Here is an 18,218-nt window from a genome sequence, read left to right as displayed (position 1 = left end):
CACTTATTTGTGTAAAGGGCTGAGTACCTGACACATGGTAATTACAATATAGCTACCGGATTTTATGGTTACTATAGGAGCAGACCCCTGGGAACCAACTGCACAGCTGATGCCACCCACAAGTGACCAGCTGCAGGAGTAGCTGCTGCTTATTTCCTGCAGATTATAGAACAAACACTAAGCCCAAATCCTTCACCCAACTCAGAGAGTAGCCAAACTTTTCAGGACTCATGCGACAAGGGGAGTTCATGAGCTTGAGCAGCAGCAGTCACACCAAGGACTTGCTCACAAAAATGCAAAATCACAACAGTGCAGTCCATAATAAGTTTATTACTTCTTCAAGTCGTCCAGACACTGGGAACTACGATCCAGATGAGTGGCTCATTTGTCATTTTCATAGGCAGCTGGATTCTTCCTCTTGGATTTCTCAAATTCCTGGGTTCCCCATGTGTAGACAAGGTAAAACGCTATGAACGCTTTAAAAATCAAAAATGACAGGAGTGAGCCCAGGGTGTCAGTCTTTTCCCACTCACTGCACGCTCTACCCTACTGTCTCTAGCTTCCAAGAAGCCACTTTGAAACCAGATGGTCAAGGAAGGTTTGGGGCACGAGGGCGGCTCAGTGGTTGAGCCTCTGCCTTTGCTCAGGTGGTGATCCAGGAGGCCTGGGATGGAGTCCCTGCAGGGAGCTGCTTCTCCCTCTACCTCTGAGAGTGGCTCAGAGTGGCTCTGCCTCTCTCTGTGTGTCTCACGGATAAAAAAATTTTTTTAAAGATTTTATTTATTCATGAGAGACAGAAAGAGGCAGAGACATAAACAAGCTCCATGCAGGGAGCCTGACGTGGGACTCGATCTCGGGTCTCCAGGATCCCGCACTGGGCCGAAGGCGGTGCTAAACCAAGCCACCCAGGCCGCCCAAATCTTTTAAGGTTACATCACACACCCATTTTACAGGCGACCAAAAGAAAGGGCCAGCCCAGGAAAATCTGTCACCCAACCTTTCCTCGCTCTTCCATTGCACACACGCACACAAAAAACGTTAACGAGATAATTCAGGTAACATGTACCTGAATGTAACATTTACATTCGGGGCGCTTCCCCTCTGCCACTTAACAACTAGTGGTCACTTCTGTGGCTTTTGTGTGTGTGTGTGTGCCGATTCACAACGCTGTGCTCCCGCCATCCCTATCCGCTAACGCCTAACAGTTCATCGCTACGAAGTGGCCACCTCGGAGGGAGATGCTGGCACCACACAAGGGACCAAGTGTTGGTCTGTGACTCAGTTTGCTCCCTTGTAGGACGGGCGGGGGGCGGGGGGGAGGAGAATACACTAGGGCGAGGGCTTCCAGTGAGAAACCGCGTGTGCGGGGCAGGCTGCAGAGCGCCGGCGCCACGGAGGCTCCCCGAGGGAGGGCTCCGCTGTCACTCAGCATCCCCCGACCCGGCCAAGGCACTCACGGGGCACGACGCGAAGGGCGCACGCCCGCGTACGGCGCAGCACGTTGGGGATGCCTTTGCTGAAGTAGTGCGGGAAGGCGCGCTGCTCGAAGGGCGACAAACTGTAGGTGATCACATGCCGCATCCGGGTCAGGTTCCCAAACTCGCGGCCCATGGTCGCGGCGGCGCCTGCAAGACCGAGGGTGGACGGGCGCCTGCCTCAGCCCCCGCACGCGCCGCCCCCGCCCCCGCCCGCGCCCCCGCTCCCCCGCTCCCGCTCCCGCCGCCGCGGCGCCCCCACCCTCCCTCGTGACCACCCAGACCCCGCGACCCACCTCACTCCCGCACAGGGGTCACTTCGCCCTCCACCGTCGCGGGAACCGCCGGCGTCCGCCCGTCACTTCCGGGAGGCCGTGAAGTCACTTCCGGGGGATACCAGTTTCCGGCCGTCTCCGGGGGGAGGCGCCGTTGCTCCCCGTTCCGCAGAGAAGTGTTGTGCCCGGTGGCCCCGGGAGTGGGCGGGGCCGGCGCGGGACGCGGAGTACGGAGCGGGCTTTGGGGCCCGGGGGCGCTTCCCCTCTGCCTCCTGCCGCGCTGGAAGCGGCCGGGGCCGCGGGGAACAAAGAGACGTAGTGACCTCCGGCCGCGCCCTCCGCGCTCCAGTCCGGGCGTTGAAGGGGCTCCGTTCTCTCCAGGACAGCGGCGACGCCGGCACCAGGAGCGCGCACGTGATGTGGGGCCTTCTCTGGGTAGAAACGTCTCCCCCGGTGGCGCCCCCGGAGTCCCCGAGGAATGGCGGGGGCGGGGCCGAGGCCACCTCGGAGCCGCGCAGCCAGTCCGGCCCCGACGCGCTGCGGTGCGCCCCCGCTTCTCCTCTGCCCCGGCGGCCGCCTCGGGATTTCGGGAAGCGCCCTGGGCGGGAGGCTGCTGCGGGCCCGGCCGCTCTGCTCGGCGCGCGGAGTCTGTGACTTGCCCGCCCGCCGCGTGTGCTGTCGGAGCACGCTGTCACTCAACAGGGGGCAGGTGTTTTATGGGACCCTGCCTCCCAGCCGGGACTCAGGGCGCCTTGGCACGCAATCGAACTGAAAACTCGCAGACTTGCCTCAGTTTCATGACCCTAGTAGGTACCGCACAGAGTGCCCGTGAATCTTGTGCCCTGAACGCGGGTTGACGTCCTTCCAGCGCGGTCTCCTTACGGGTGGCACCGGATAAGCCCTCGTTTCAGCCTTTCACGGCACAGCTCAGTCTCCTGTTCCTAAAACATCAGCTCTAGCTTTGTCTCAGCTGCAAGAACGTGAGTCCTTAAAACAAAAACACCCTAGCAAGTTAAATTAAAAATTAGAATTTAAGTTTAAAAACAAAACAAACAAAAAACCCTGCAAACATCTTCAAATCTTTCAACCCAAGTCTATGTAGATGAATGTGTGGACCAAAGTAAAGGATCAAGATCTTACATTTAAAGATGAGTCAAGGTTAAAAGTGATGTCCTTTATTAAAACATAGTGCAGGATTCCAAGTACATAATCCATAGGAAGCTCCCTGAGAATTGGGCAACCCAAAGGTTCTCTGCTCTCTGGAGTTTTAATGTCAATTGTGACTTTTTTCCTCACTCTCCAAAGCAATATGCAGTAAGTAATTATTCTAACCACCTGGCAGTGGGGGAGGTGATGAGGATGAAGGGAGAGGAAGAGGGAACAACCCAATAAATTACATAGCAACAGACCTTCATATCATCATGAATAATTAGCTTCCCCACTTGCTTTGGAAGTCCCAGCAAGTACCTAAGGAACTTTTTAAGAATCCTAATCTCAAAAAAATGGTTGGTTTTATGATCATTTCTCAATTCCGTTGGCCTTTCAGTTTGCATAACTAGTCCATTGGCATAACAATAACTGAAGAGGTTTTAAATAAATGCCTCGAAAAGGGAGAGAGGAAAGTAAAATAACAGATACATTTGTATCTAATGAGGACAAATTAGATAAATAGGACGGTATCAGCAGTTTGATGCACAGCTGACAAAAATTGTCTTCAGCTAGGCGTCCTTGAGGTTGATTACAGAAGTGACCCTAGCCTACCCCCACACCTAAAATTTATTTAAGAGACCAACCTAGGTACTTCCGGGCTTTTAGGAAGAAGACTGATATGGGGAAATGCATCCCTGGCTAGCTCTTCCAGGCCATGGCACTTCTCAGCAACTTCTTCCTTTGGTTTTTCTGCTTAACGTTGCTGTGTTTTCCTATTAGTCTTGGTTCTCAAGTTTCGAGAGGAGAAGCTCGGGCGGCGGCTGGAGCTGAGTCGGAATCTGTGGCTGAGCCTTGGTCATTGCTGCGGCCTCCAGATGGAAGAGACAGATCTGGCTTCCTTTCTCCTCTTTTCAAGGTTCTATATGATGGGCAAGGTGGCACGCCTAGAGCTTTGCGCTACATGAAGAGGCTCTATAAGGCCTATGCTACCAAGGAGGGGATCCCTAAATCCAACAGAAGCCCTCTTTACAACACTGTTCGACTCTTCACGTCCTGTGCCCAGCACACGCAGGCTCCTGGGGACCAGGCGACAGGTGTGTAGGAGCAGACTGGTTAACGGGTGGTGGGAAGATGATAGACTTGTCTGTGTTGCAGTTATTAGAAAGGAGCTGGGCCTTGCTCCTCGAATTACATATTACTTTGCATGATCCTCAGTATCCACATTGCAACAAATCTGGTACTTGATCTTACTGTTTCTTCCTAATGCTCTCCTGGAATAAGGGGGGCTCCTATGGTAGAACTTTAGAGCTAGAAGAGACTTAACAGCTCTAAAAGCTGAACAGAGTGTGGCTGGAGGTTGGCTTCTTATCCAGGTCACAAAATTCAGACTGGAAACCAGGTATTTTGACCTCTCTTGGCTTATTCTTACCATTCTATCAGTGTTGACCTGGAACTGTGTCTAAAACATCTCCTAGCTACCGAAGTATCTATTGTGTTAAATAGGATTTTACTGCTTTATATGAGGAAAACTGAAGTCTGCATTTGGAACAGTAGGTCCTCTGAAGAACCAGGTGTTGGTCATCAACCTGACCCAGCACTTTGGAGTCCTATGTGAGAAAGGAGCAGTGCTTTAAAAAACAAAACAAAACAAAAATCCCTCTACATTCTTACTAGCTCATGACCAAAACTGTTTTTTTTTTTTTTTTAAGATTTTATTCACTTATGCATGAGAGACCGGCAGAGAGAAGCAGGCTTCTCTCTGAAGAGGAGCCTGATGCAGGACTCCATCCCAGGACCCCGGCATCCTGACCTGAGCCAAAAGCAGATGCCCAACCACTGAGCCACCCAGGTGCCCCTGACACAAACAGTTCTAACCCAACAGGTCAGCTGTGGCTGTTTTAAACCCTTTCTCCTGGGCAGCTCCGGTGGCTTGGTGGTTTAGCGCCACCTTCAGCCCAGGGTATGATCCTGGAGACCCGGGATGGAGTCCCACATCAGGCTTCCTTCATGGAGCCTGCTTCTCCCTCTGCCTGTCTCTCTCTCTCTCTCTCTCTCTCTCTCTCTCCTTCTGTCTCATGAATAAACAAAATCTTAAAAAAAAAAAAAAAACCCTTTCTCCTTTTTCAAAGTCTTATTACAGTGGCTTTAGAGCCTCCATTTGTTATCATTCTCAAGTGTTCCCAATTAGACCATTAAGTTTTTCGTTGATTCTGTTCATTAGGGCTTAAAAAGTCGTCTTAACAAGACCAATAAATGTGTTTGAGTTTTCTCTCTAGAGATTCTCCAGGAGAAAAATAGTATTTATTAGCTGCTTCTAGGTTTGGAGCCAATGATTGAGATTGGGAAACAATGATTTTCTATGGTTGTTCACCACCAAAGCCATTCAGACTTTCTGTTGATAAAATAGCTAGGTTGGGCACTCTGGCAGTTAGCGTGGTACCTGTAGCAGGTATTTTCTCTGACTCACCTCCCCCCCCCCCCTTCCTCTTTAAGACTGGGGGAAGTGGGGAAAGAGAAGGGAGAAAGCACATGACAAGGACAAATGCCTTGACTGCTTGTTATGTTGTGTTTGTATGCAAGCACTACTGGCAGGTTGTTTTTCTTCTCAGGCTCTGTTCCACCTGTGGACCTGCTCTTTAACCTGGATCGTGTTCCTCCCGTTGAACACTTACTGAAGTCGGGTTTGCTGTACTCTTTCAGCAATTCCATTTCTTTCCCCTCTGCCGTTAAATGTCTGTGCCACCTGGTGATCAAAGAGCCAGAGTTTTCTAGCTGGACCCCCCAGAGAGCTCCATCCTTATTGACCTTTAACTCACAGTTTGAATTGAAAAAGAAATACAAATGGTTTGAGGTTGATGTGACCACTGCTCTCCGGCCTCTAGTGGCCTTGCACAAGAGAAGTCTTCACATGTCTGTAAATTTTACCTGTGTGAGAAACCAGCAGCAGGATCCTGTGGCACAGGATGGGCCGTGGAATAGGACGCTGCTGGTACCCCCATCCCTGCTTTTATATCTGAATGACACAAGTGCTCAGGCTCATCACAGGTGGGATTCCCTTCACTATAAAAGGAGATCTTCACAGAGGGCTGACCAGAAGGGAGGTCTGTCTGCCTGTCCCATAGGAGAGGAATCGACTGAAGGTGGAAGATCTTCCCGTCACCGGAGAGGTCAGGACACCGTCAGCTTGGAACTGCACAAGCCTCTGGCTCCCGCTTCTTTCAATCTGAGTGAATACTTGAAACACTTTCTTTTCCCCCAACACGAGTGTGAGCTCCACGACTTCAGGCTGAGCTTTAGTCAGCTGAAGTGGGACAACTGGATCGTGGCCCCGCACAGATACAACCCTCGATACTGTAAAGGGGACTGTCCAAGGGCAGTTGGACATCGATATGGCTCGCCAGTGCACACCATGGTGCAGAACATCATCCATGAGAAGCTCAACTCGTCAGTGCCAAGACCATCGTGTGTACCTGCCAAATACAGCCCTCTCAGTGTTTTGACCATTGAGCCAGATGGCTCAATTGCTTACAAAGAATATGAAGATATGATAGCCACTAAGTGCACTTGTCGTTAACATAGGCTTCTTGAAATGAAAGCTTTTGAGCCTCTTCAGCAGAGGAAGTCCTGAGCGCCTATCTGTGCCTTCAAGGGAGAGTTCTGGGTGTCAAATCACTTTAAGTGCAGTACGAGTTGTATAAGAAGGAGCCTGTGTGGATGAACCCATGGTGTGGCACCTGTCAGTGTAAAGTGGTAACATCTGCCTTTATTTCCAGATGTAAACAAAATAATTTTGGAGGGCTTTCAACTTTTTTCCCTGAGCGATTTTTTTTTTTTCTTGGAGTCTTGTTTTTGAGTGAAAAGAAACATCTTAACATAAACCTTGGATGGAATTGCAGCTCTAAATAGTTGAGTGCTATAGTTTTATTTCCTGGAAGAATAAATCCCTCTCTGTGGCATAAATTTACCATGTGTGTGCCTTTTTTGTTTTAAAGGATTGCTTTCAAATGGTCTTTTGGGAGGGAGAAGCATACCTATAAGCTAGTTTTGGCTTAACTTTTGTCTTTTTAGAGTAAAAGAGAAGCTAGCTTCTCCACCTGAAACCTGTTGAAGGGTATTTATTGGGACTGTAAGCACATAACCTATGTCCATTTGTTAGTGTGATGGGTGTACCATATGCTATTTCAGCTCTTCAGGTGGAACGTATAAATAGGGTGGCTCACATAAACCCCAACATTTGTCCTATTTTTTTTTTTAACAAATTGTTTTGCAGATTTTTACAAGATGATGACAGTGTTGAAGATTTTTAGAATATTTTCTCTTTTATGTATTTAAAACCTCTGACCTCACGGAAGGAAGTCAAGGAACATTTTTTCCTTTTTGTTTGTTTTTGCAGATTTCCCTCAGCTACCATCACTGACCCCATACATTTTTTCCAGGTGGATTTGGGAGTGTTGCCATTAAACTAACCTGGGAGTGATGAGGTTACATTACAGAACAGGCCCATTTGGATATGATGGTTTATATGTAGGTTTTCAATAAATCCTACCTTGGGAGAGCCCTAGAGGTACACAGTTAGGATTAATGCAGTGATGCCTGTTTCAGCATTTCTAACACCCTAATACACAAACCAAAGTAACTCCTAAATGCAAGATGTACTTTTAATTCTTTTTTTAAGGTTTTATTTGAGTAATTTCTTCAGCCAACATGGGGCTGGAACTCAGAACTGCACGATCAAGAGTAGCTTGCTCTTCCAAATGAGCCAGCCAACCACCCTGCACTCTCATTCTTGTAAATCTTTTCTTAGTAGTTAGTGCTTACTGCCTAAGGAGCCAGCTGGGATTTTGATCGGGATTGTGTTGAATCTGTCAGTTTGGGAAGTATTAGCATTTTAGCAATGTTAAGTCTTATAATCCCTGAGCATGGGAAGCTTTTCCTTTTGATTGAGGTCGTCTTTCATTGCTCTCAACAATGTTCTGCACTTTTCGAATGTAAGTTTTGCACTTGATATTGTTAAATTCTAAGTATTCTTGCTGTGACTGGTAATAGAATTTTTAATTTCCTTTTCTGTTTCCTGGTGTGCCATCTTCCATACATGTCACAAGCCTGCACAAACGGACAGGAGTGCTCTTAGCTGCTCATGATTTCTTCCTCTCAAAAACATTTTTTAAAAAAGAGCCTGGGGCATCTGGGTGGCTAAGTTGGTAAAGGAATCTGTTTCTCCTCGGCTCCTCGCCCTTACGTGCGTACGTTCTGTTTCTCTCAAAAACGTGAAGGAAAAAGACTGAAACAAGGGGAGGTTTTAGGTGGCTCAGTTTCCAAGTAACTTTGCCATCTTGTTGTTTAACCTGAAGGCGTTCTTATTCTGTCGTAAATGAGGCTGGCCAGTCTAAGAGATGGTGTTTCAAGGGTTTTGTCTGGTCCTCTGTCATTCTTGAGGGTGTTAAAAAAAAAAACATGAGTAACGGTGGCGATATACAATTGAACTTACTTGAAGGTTAAGTCTCCCTTAAAGATGGCTGTTTTCCAGTGGACCACATAAAATATGTATCATGTTAAAGTATTCCTCATTATTCAAACTAAACTTAAACCCCCCCCCCAAAAAAAAGGGATTTTTTTTTATTCATGGCCTAGTTGGTTTTTTGTTTTGTTTTTCAAAGATTTATTTATTCATGATAAACAGAAAGAGACCCAGGAAGAGGGAGAAGCAGGCTCCATGCCGGGAGCTCCACGTGGGACTCAATCCCGGGACCCCAGGATTGCGCCCTAGGCCAAAGGCAGGTGCCAAACTGCTGAGCTGCCCAGGGATCCCCTGTTCTTTTGTTTTGTTTTGTGTTTTGATTCATGAGAGAGACGGAGAGGCAGAGACACAGGCAGAGGGAGAAGCAGGTTCCATGCAGAGAGCCTGATGTGGGACTCGATCCCAGGACTCCAGGATCATGCCCTGGGCCAAAGGCAGGCACTGAACCACTGAGCCACCCGGGGAGCCCCTCATGGTCTAGTTCTGTGGTTGAGTAGGGATATGGTTTGCAACCTGAAGGTTTAGAAAAAAAAAAAAAAGTTCTGATAGAAGCGAAGTGTTAGGGTTAAAGCCAAAATTAGGGGCAGAAAAGTAGTTCATCTTTAGAGGTAAGTTCTAAAGGAGACTTAATTGTGTATAGTATTTAGATGCTACAATGGTGTTGTGATAGCATGAACTGTAAGTTTGGCTTCCCTGTTATTTTGGGCTTTTTTTTTTTGGTGGGGGGGTTGCTTGTTAATCTAGTTTCTTCATTCATGGGACAGTGCTAATACTAAGGGATGATAAATCTGCTCAATTTAAACTTGAAAAAATTCTCTTCTGCGCAGCACAGGAGGATATACACTAGTCTCCCAAGTACCGCCTTCAAATGAAACCTGTTTTTCTTTAGTTACTCTTAGAAAAGCTGCCGCTTGAGAAAAGAAATGAGAAAGGACAATGGTGATTGAAATCTGGAAATTCAAGGATGAGGCTACATGTGCCTTAAAGAGATGCATTCAGCTTTGGTATTTAGTCCAGATGAGATAGGAGGTCACCTAATGGGATGGGTGCTTTAGTATGCCAAAGAACAATGGGGCATGTCAGGAGCCAGTTTTACTTCAGCTCTGGGTTTCCTGTTCCTTATCTGTTTAAATCAACTCCTGTGTTACACTGAATACTTGGTGTGTTACTAACTAGGTTCAAGGGTGGCAGCCACTGGACTTGGTTTAGACTGTTTAGACAGTCTGGGGAGGGGGGGGAATAAAGCTACTCTGTGGTGGGGTGGGTAAAGGAGGAAGTGTTCATGGTTATACAAATGATAAAAGCAAAATGTTCAGAACTTGATTTATATCCAAATTGTAAGTAATCATTTACATTGGTAATTTAAGGATTGTAAGTTATAAAATGATAAATGAAGTGAAATGAAAATACTTCAGATATTATTTTAGAGGATGTTAGTCCCCAAAACATTTTTTTTTAAAGATTTTATTTATCTGACAGAGAACGAACACAAGAACCCTGGCCAAAAGCATGCTGTTAGGGACACCTGGGTGGCTCAGCGGTTAAGTGTCTGCCTTCAGCTCAGGGTGTGATCCTGAAATCCAGAGATCAAGTCCCACATCAGGCTCCGTGCATGGAGCCTGCTTCTCCCTCTGCCTGTGTCTCGCCCCTCTCTCTCTCATGAATAAATACATAAAATCTTAATGGATCAAACAGCATGTTTTTTTTTAACTGTTCTCTAAATAGAAGGAAAAAAAAACACAACTAGAGGGTTCAAACACTTCATTCTTGACCAGAATTGACAGGTCAAGTAGGCTCTCTGTGTGTTTAATTACTTCCTGATGCAGTTGTCTTTCCCAAAGCACAGATTTATTAATCTTTGGAAAGGGCCCTAATATGTTAGACCAGGGCTATTTCAGTACTTAAAGAATGGGGGGATCCCTGGGTGGCGCAGCGGTTTGGCGCCTGCCTTTGGCCCAGGGCGTGATCCTGGAGACCCGGGATCAAATCCCACGTCAGGCTCCCGGTGCATGGAGCCTGCTTCTCTCTCTGCCCCTCTCTCTCTCTCTCTCTCTCTCTCTCTCTCTCTCTCTCTCTCTGTGACTATCATAAAAAAAAAAAAAATTTTAAAAAATGGGATTTTTTTTAGGTCGTCTATAAGTATTTGTCCCTTTTGAATATGTAATGCAACTAGCATGTAACTATTGAGTAATATATGTGGGTAAGAGTCAACAGTATTTTAGACACTGCTTGAGAAGTGCTACGTGAACAGTTCTTTACAGATCTGTCTTTGGTGCTGGTGTCTTTCCCTTTGGAATGCTATGACGGACACTGTTAGGAGTTCACAGTCTGTGCCTCGGTCATTTTGGCTTTCTCAGAAATAGCTCACTGAATAAATATTTATCGAACACAGACTATGGGCCAGGTGCTATGTGTGGTTAAGAACGGAGTCTAATGTTCTCAGCTGCAGGAAAAATATATCACGTACCGGAAACAGAAACTTCCTTTATTACTCTAAATTCCAAAAGTGAGCTTTTATCACCAGAGAACATTCTTTGGAAGAATATACTTTGAGGTGATACTACATAAGCAGACTGAATGAATAGTATTTTTAGGTTGGAATTCTTTAAAACTTAAGGTAATTGTAGATAAATATGCAATAGTAAGAAATACCAGAGATACCATGTTTATCTTTTGTCCAGTTTTCTCAATGATAATATCTTGTGAAACTGTAGCATGCTATCTCAACAAGGATATTGTTGTTGATAGATTTTTTTATATATATATACACACACACACACACACACACACACACACACATTGAAACCTACTGGTTGAAGGGAAATGTTCATCCCAACATCAAAGTCTTAATAGACCCTGGTGTTTTGTTATATTGATATTTTTATATTAATGATTGAATACTTTTTCATCTTCTGCCATTTCACTCCTACCCTTGAAACTTGGAATCCTTTAAACTATAGTTTTATTTATTCAGGAAGTACATATTGACCATATACCACACGTTAGGTACTCCTCTAAGTGGTTTAATAGTGGTAAATAAGATAAACATGGTAGTTGTTCCTATGACGCTTATATTACAGTGGAATGGAACAGGCAACATACAAACATCAGGAGCTTCTAGGCAGGACAAACTGAGGTGAGAATGAGCTTGTGTTCTCAGAACCGAAAGAACTGGGTGTGACTGGCAAGTAGGAAAGGAGGGAAGGGTGGAATGCCAAGTGGAGTGGGAGGAGAGGAGATTGAAGAGCAGACTGACCAGATAGATGATAAAGACCTTGTTTAGCCAGCACAAAGGGATTGGCTAGGAAGCCACTGACAATCTTAAATCAGGGACCGGAAATAGTTGGATTCACTTTTTTTTTTTTTTAAAGATCACTCTTTATGTCACATGTGCAGTTGTTTGGCAGAACCTAGTCTGAAGCATGAAAATGGCTTTAGGGGACTCTTGTCAGCATCCAAGGGAGAGAGGATGCTGACTTGGATTATGGCAGCGGAGATGGGGATTTAGAGGTGAAAAACTTGGCATGTTTTTCCGTGGGTTCTTGATTTTTGTTACTGGGCACATCCCTCTGAGGTTGTAGGGTTGCAACCTTCTAGACAGAAGAAACTCTGGTGCATGTGGTGACGCGAGAGAATAAAACTTCTCCCATTCCCTGGCTTCATATTCCCATCCACATGAGCTGTGTCTTAATTATAACTTTTGTTGGTTCTTTTGGTTTTCTTCATATTTCTTTTTTTTTTTTTTTTTTTTTTTTTAAATTTATTTTTGTTTATTTATGATAGTCATACAGAGAGAGAGAGAGGCAGAGACACAGGCAGAGGGAGAAGCAGGCTCCATGCACCGGGAGCCCGACGTGGGATTCGATCCCGGGTCTCCAGGATCGCGCCCTGGGCCAAAGGCAGGCGCCAAACCGCTGCGCCACCCAGGGATCCCTTTCTTCATATTTCTTAAGAGTTCTATTGGTTTGGGGGCATCTGGGTGGCTGTCGGTTAAGGTCTGCCTTCAGCTCAGGTCATGATCCCAGGGCTCCCTGCTCAGTGGGGGTCTGCTTCTCCCTCTGCCCCTAACCCCACTCATGCATGCTTGCACTCTTTCTCAAAAATCTTTAAAAAAAAAAATACTAAAAGTTCTGTGTGTTTGGTCTTTCCCTTTCGTGTTAGAGGTGTTTCCAAGAAATCTTCTGTTGTGCATCTAGAAGTCCAAGGCCCTAGAAAGCTATGGGAATATCTGGGTGAGAGGGCAGGAATTGTTTTCATTTAAGGCTTGTGCATTTGAGGCTTCTAATGGTTTCTATAGGTTTCTGCACAGAAGAATTACTGTATCTTCTGATGGGAGGAAGAGGGGACAAAATACAGACTGCAGCTGATGGTTGTAGACCTCAGTAATGCAAGGGACTATGGGCTTTTACCTAATCTTCTTATCCCCATATGGTGATTCCACCCCCCTTCCCCCAATCTCCACCACACCTGGAGTTGACTTGTCTGGAGCCTCTTTGATTACATACTTACACAGAATCAACCTTCATTCTCCTCTACTGGGGTGGAGTTGTTCACCTAGCTGCTTGGAGTAGGGGAGTGTACACTGGAGTCTAATTGTGGTATCTCTAGACTCTGTCAATACTCAGCATCCTAGCAGGCACCATTGCCTTCTATAGTATACAGCATCTTTATTTCCTGATATTTCCCGGGCTTCTCTCTGCACCTCAGGTAGTGTCTTGTTGACATCCCCATCCATAGCAGGTTTAGGTTTCCTTTTTCATGGGTGCTGCTGGCTCTCGCAGCCAATCTCCACTACCCCCAAATTTATTCACACTCATCTTCTAAACTCTCCTATCCTTTGTCCCTGGGAGTATATTTGATAATCACTTGCTCTAATGGCAGTGGAAGGGAGTAGAGATGAAGGCATATGAAAAGTCCCATGTAAAGTCTCTGTTCAAAACTTAGAGAAAATTGATTAGAAAACTAGAGCAAACTCTAATCCCTTTGTAATCTGCAAAGAACTTTTTATATGTTCCTGTTTGGTAGCTTCCTTAGACTTCTCCACCTTATCCTTGAGGTCAGGTCAGTTTTGGGTAAAGAAAGTGAACTTACGGGATCCCTGGATGGCTCAGCGGTTTAGCGCCTGCCTTCAGCCCAGGGCGTGGTCCTGGAGTCTGGGAATCGAGTCCCATGTCAGGCTCCCTGTATGGAGCCTGCTTCTCCCTCCGCCTGTGTCTCTGCCTCTCTGTGTCTCTCATGAATGAATAAAATCTTTAAAAAATATATACAAAAAAAGTGGACTTATTTCTAAGGCAGGAGAATATCCAGTATGTGGACTGCATGCCATATTTAAGATTTTTTTAAAGTACCTCATTAGATAGTACTAAGACTAGTCTACTTGTCAATAAGCAATTGAAAGTTTTGCCTCAATGTAGAAAATTTGAATTCATTTGTACGTTTTAAAAAGGGGAAAACAGTTTGTTAAAGTCAAAGGTTAATGTGCCCAACTTTCATTGTGTCATTTGCCAGGAAAATTTGTGCTGTAAACTTGGCAAATCATTGCATGGTTGGAGAAGAAAATGCTCAGGATCACAAGTTGTCATTGTGTTCATGCCCTTGACCATTGTCAGTTTGTGAAATACAAAGGGCTAAAGCCAACTGGTGGCGATGAAGGATTCTTGGAGATGGACTAAAGTGATGGCACACAGGGACCTTTCCCTGGAACCAAAGGGTTCATAGCTTCATCTTTTTCAGCTTTTTTTTCCAACAACTCTACTGGCAAGTGGGGCAAAAGGGATCCCCAGCAGAGCAGCACTTTGTTTATGACCACTCATCAAGATCCTACTGGAGAGAGATGCCTGGGTGGCTCAGTGGTTGAGCATTTGCCTTTGGCTCAGGTCTTGATCCCCAGGTCCTGGAATCGAGTTCCCCATCATGCTCTCCGCCAGGAGCCTACTTCTCCCTCTCCCTCTGCCTATGTCTCTGTCTCTCTGTATGTGTCTCCTGTGAATAAATAAAATCTTAAAAAAAAAAAAAATCCTACCAGAGAGAGAAACGGTAGACCTAGGCAAGAGAGGAATGAAAACCACAAGCCCTGGAACCACCTTGGCTGTATCTTGGGGCACTTGAGCTAACATCTCTGAACCCAGCTTCCTTATCAGTGAAATGGAGATACTAAGAGTGCCCATTTAATAGGGTTGTTGGGAAGATTCAATGAGTTAATACGTGTAAAGAGCTGAGAACAGTGTCCAGCAAATAAATTCTCAGTGCATGCTGTTTTTAAACATTTTTATTTATTTATGATAGTCACAGAGAGATAGAGGCAGAGACATAGGCAGAGGGAGAAGCAGGCTCCATGCACCGAGAGCCCGATGTGGGATTCGATCCCGGGTCTCCAGGATTGCGCCCTGGGGCAAAGGCAGGCGCCAAACCGCTGCGCCACCCAGGGATCCCTGCATGCTGTTTTTATTAGTACCATAACTAAGATGCTCTGAAGCTGTACTGTCCTAGTCATTACCATATGTGACTATTGAGCTTTTAAGATAGGGCTACTCAAAATGGAAACAAGCTGTGAATGTAACATATACAATAGCTCTTTAAGACTTACTATGGGGATCCCTGGGTGGCGCAGTGGTTTGGCGCCTGCCTTTGGCCCAGGGCGCGATTCTGGAGACCCGGGATCGAATCCCACATCGGGCTCCCGGTGCATGGAGCCTGCTTCTCCCTCTTCCTATATCTCTGCCTCTCTCTCTCTCTCTCTGTGACTATCATAAATTAAAAAAAAATTAAAAAAAAAAGACTTACTATGAAAAGATGTAAAATATCTAAATGTTATATTGATTAGGTGTTAAAGTGATGACTTTCTGACATGTTGGATCTATTTGGATATATTAAATATGTATTATAAAAATTCATCTAAATTTTAAATGAGGCTATGAGATTATTTAAAACTGCATGTGTGGCTCATAGTATTTTTACTGGACAGAACAACAATCTCTTCTTCATAGGATTTCACTGTGCACTCCAAACTGACATTGTTTCCCAAGGTAGAGCTCATGACATTTCTAAAGTACTCGCATTATATATTTATTAATCTGATACACTTCCCTCCTATTATGCAGTATCTTTCTCTTGAATAATGATCAGGGGTACTTCTCTCCCACTCTTGAACTGCCCAAGCATGGTAGAACCACTGATGGTAAGAGATGAATCCCAACTCACTGGTGAAAACCATCTCAATTGGAGGAGAGAGGCACAGATAGAGAGAGATACATGTGAAACATGCTTTCATTTCCTGTAGCTACCTTTGGATCACAGTTCTCAGGCTGATTATCTGCCCTGTCCGAGTCAAAGGAGTTGACGTACCATGAAAGTCTGCCTACCAAGAGCACTCAGGATCTGTCCTGCCAAAGTTCCTTTTCTTTCATGTCTACATGTTCTACATGTCTACCATGTAGACACATAAGTGCTGTCAGGATAAGATATGCTATAACTTGGTAGGTCCTCAGAATAATTTAGATATTCTAATGATTTCATCAAGTCAGATCAAAATTAACAGATGGCACTAGGCTGCATACTTTTTTTTTTTTTTTTTTTTAGATTTTATTATTTACTCATGAGAGAGACACAAAGGCAGAGACATAGGCAGAGGGAGAAGCAGGCTCCATGTAGGGAGCCTGATGTGGGACTCGATCCCAGGACTCAGGATCATGCCCTGAGCTGAGCCACCCAGGCATCCCAAGGCTATATACTTGTAAACAGGCTGCTTTTGTATTACTGCTAAAGATTTGTTTTTACGTAATTAGTAGACTTTAATTGGTCCTCAATAGTAGTTTCTTAAAAGTCCTAAGACTTTCATGCCTATGAATATCAGAACATGTAGCCCACAGATAAACCTCAGATCGCCTGGGTTGCAAGATGCTTTAGGTCTCTGGGCAGATCTCTGCTGTGAACTAAGTGAGTAAAAGAGGTTGAGTATGTGAACTTTATTTTTGCTTTTATTTTTAAAGACTTTATTAAGAAGAGAGCACGTGAACAAGAGAAAGAGTAGGAACAGGGGGCAGAGGGAGAAGCAGACTCTTTGCTGAACAGGGAGAGCCACATGGGGCTCGATCCCAGGATCCTGAAACCATGACCTTAGCTGAAGGCACCTGCTTAACTGCTTAACTGACTGAGACACCCGGGTGCCCCCCCCCCTTTTTTTTTGCCTTTAAACATTAACACTCAAAATGCCAGAGTGGTTAGAGCACTTGGAGGCTAACCCTTGTTTTGTATATGAAGATCTTGAGCAAGTATTGGCCAATGTCAGCAACAACTGTTAACTCCATGTGTATATGTGTATTTATCCTATATTTATCTCTGTATGTGTATATACATACACATACAGAAAGAAAAGTTGGCAGACTATAAAATTCAGTGTTAAAAACTGTACCATTTGTGATTTTGTTTTTTCACAATGTTATGCAGCTATCACCATTATCTAACTCCAGAACTCTTCTATCCTCTCTTCCAAAAACTTCATACCAATTAATACTCCCCCATCCCCCTCCTCCCAGCCCCCCTCTGCTTTCTGCCTCTATGGATTTGCCTGTTCTGGACATTACATATAAATAGAATCACAATATGTTGTCGTTTTGTCTTTTTCCATTTGGCATAATCTTTTCAAGGTTCATCCATGTATCAGTACTTAATTACTTTTTATGGTTGAATACTCCATAGTATGAATATACAACATTGTGTTTATTCATCTGTTGATGGCCATTTGGGTTGTTTGTACTTTTTGGCTGTTATGAATAATGCTGTTATAAACACATACTAGTTTTTGTATGTGCATATTTTCAATTCTGTTGGTTATATACCTAAGAGTAGAATTGCCCAGTCATAGGGTAACTGATAAACTGACAAACTGTTTCCAGAACGGGTGCACCATTTTACGTTCCCAGCAGCAGTGCATGAAGGTTCCCGTTTCTTTAGGTTCTTACCATTTTAATAAACGGTCTTTTTGATTCTAACTATTCTAGTGGGTGCTAGGTGGTATCTTATTGTGGTTTTGATTTATATTTGATATTGAGCATCTTTTTCATGTGCTTATTGGCCATTAGTATATCTTCTTGGGAGAAATGTCTATGCAAATCCTTTGCCTATTAACAAAAAAGGTGGATTATTTGTCTTGTTGACTTGTAAGCCGTTAAGTGTATTAAGGTAAATTTACTTTAGATAAAGCACTCACTGCTCCAGGGAGACCAGATGGTTGCAGTTTGGCTTTATTTTTAATTCTTTGCAGGCATGTTTAAGTCTTTGGAAACACCATTGTGTTTTTGTTTTTGTTTTTGTTTTGTTTTTTTAATATTCTGTTTATTTGAGAGAGAGCACAGGAGGGGGCAAGAGGGACAACCGCCACTGAGCTCAGAGCCCAACGCTCCATCCCAGAACCCTAAGATCATGACCTGAACCAAAGTCAGATGCTTAAAAACTGAGCCACTGAGGCGCCCAGAAACCACCATTGTTTAGAGACTGAAATAGTACCTACTGCCACCACTAATAAAGATTATTGATTTAATCCTAAGAATCCAACAGAGGGCTGGGAAATTCTATTGAATGCTCTTGGAAATCCTTGATTCCATCCTTGGCACAGCATCCCAGATCTCTTTCTGTTATGCCCAAGCAAGTGAGTAAAGCAATCTACTCTGAAAGGAAAGTTAGCCCCTTCTAGTATGGTAAGTCACATCTTTTTTTGTTAAAACTACCAAAAGGAGAAAGCAAAGCAAGAATAGTAGATACCTGCTTATTCCCCCACTGAGCAGATGAGGTGGAAGAAGCAGA

At 44.8% G+C, this 18,218-nt stretch overlaps 2 protein-coding genes across 6 annotated transcripts; one reads left to right on the top strand and one right to left on the bottom strand.

The window, feature by feature from the left end:
• Positions 1 to 310: 310 nt before the first annotated feature.
• UQCRQ (ubiquinol-cytochrome c reductase complex III subunit VII) lies at positions 311 to 2,498 on the bottom strand. Its single transcript, XM_072840997.1, has 3 exons — positions 1,772 to 2,498; positions 1,458 to 1,625; positions 311 to 476 (listed from the first exon to the last, which is right to left on the bottom strand). The coding sequence occupies exons 2-3, from the start codon at positions 1,609 to 1,611 to the stop codon at positions 382 to 384; spliced, it is 249 nt and encodes an 82-aa protein (XP_072697098.1). The 5' UTR covers positions 1,612 to 1,625; positions 1,772 to 2,498; the 3' UTR covers positions 311 to 381.
• GDF9 (growth differentiation factor 9) lies at positions 1,898 to 6,863 on the top strand. 5 transcript variants are annotated; one of them, XM_072840993.1, is made up of 3 exons: positions 1,898 to 2,556; positions 3,816 to 3,993; positions 5,509 to 6,863. In XM_072840993.1, exons 1-3 carry the CDS (start codon positions 2,467 to 2,469, stop codon positions 6,471 to 6,473), a joined length of 1,233 nt encoding a protein of 410 aa, XP_072697094.1. In that variant the 5' UTR covers positions 1,898 to 2,466; the 3' UTR covers positions 6,474 to 6,863. The 5 variants fall into 5 exon arrangements, with proteins under 5 accessions (XP_072697094.1, XP_072697096.1, XP_072697097.1 ...); XM_072840995.1 differs by having other exon boundaries at positions 1,898 to 2,730; XM_072840996.1 differs by having other exon boundaries at positions 1,899 to 2,556; positions 3,680 to 3,993.
• The last annotated feature ends 11,355 nt before the right edge of the window (positions 6,864 to 18,218 follow it).

This window comes from Canis lupus, chromosome 10, assembly GCF_048164855.1.
Source record: "Canis lupus baileyi chromosome 10, mCanLup2.hap1, whole genome shotgun sequence".
NCBI classification, from domain to species: domain Eukaryota; kingdom Metazoa; phylum Chordata; class Mammalia; order Carnivora; family Canidae; genus Canis; species Canis lupus.
The sequence above is the reverse complement of the archived record's forward strand: the minus strand, read 5'-3'. Positions and strand labels throughout refer to the sequence as shown.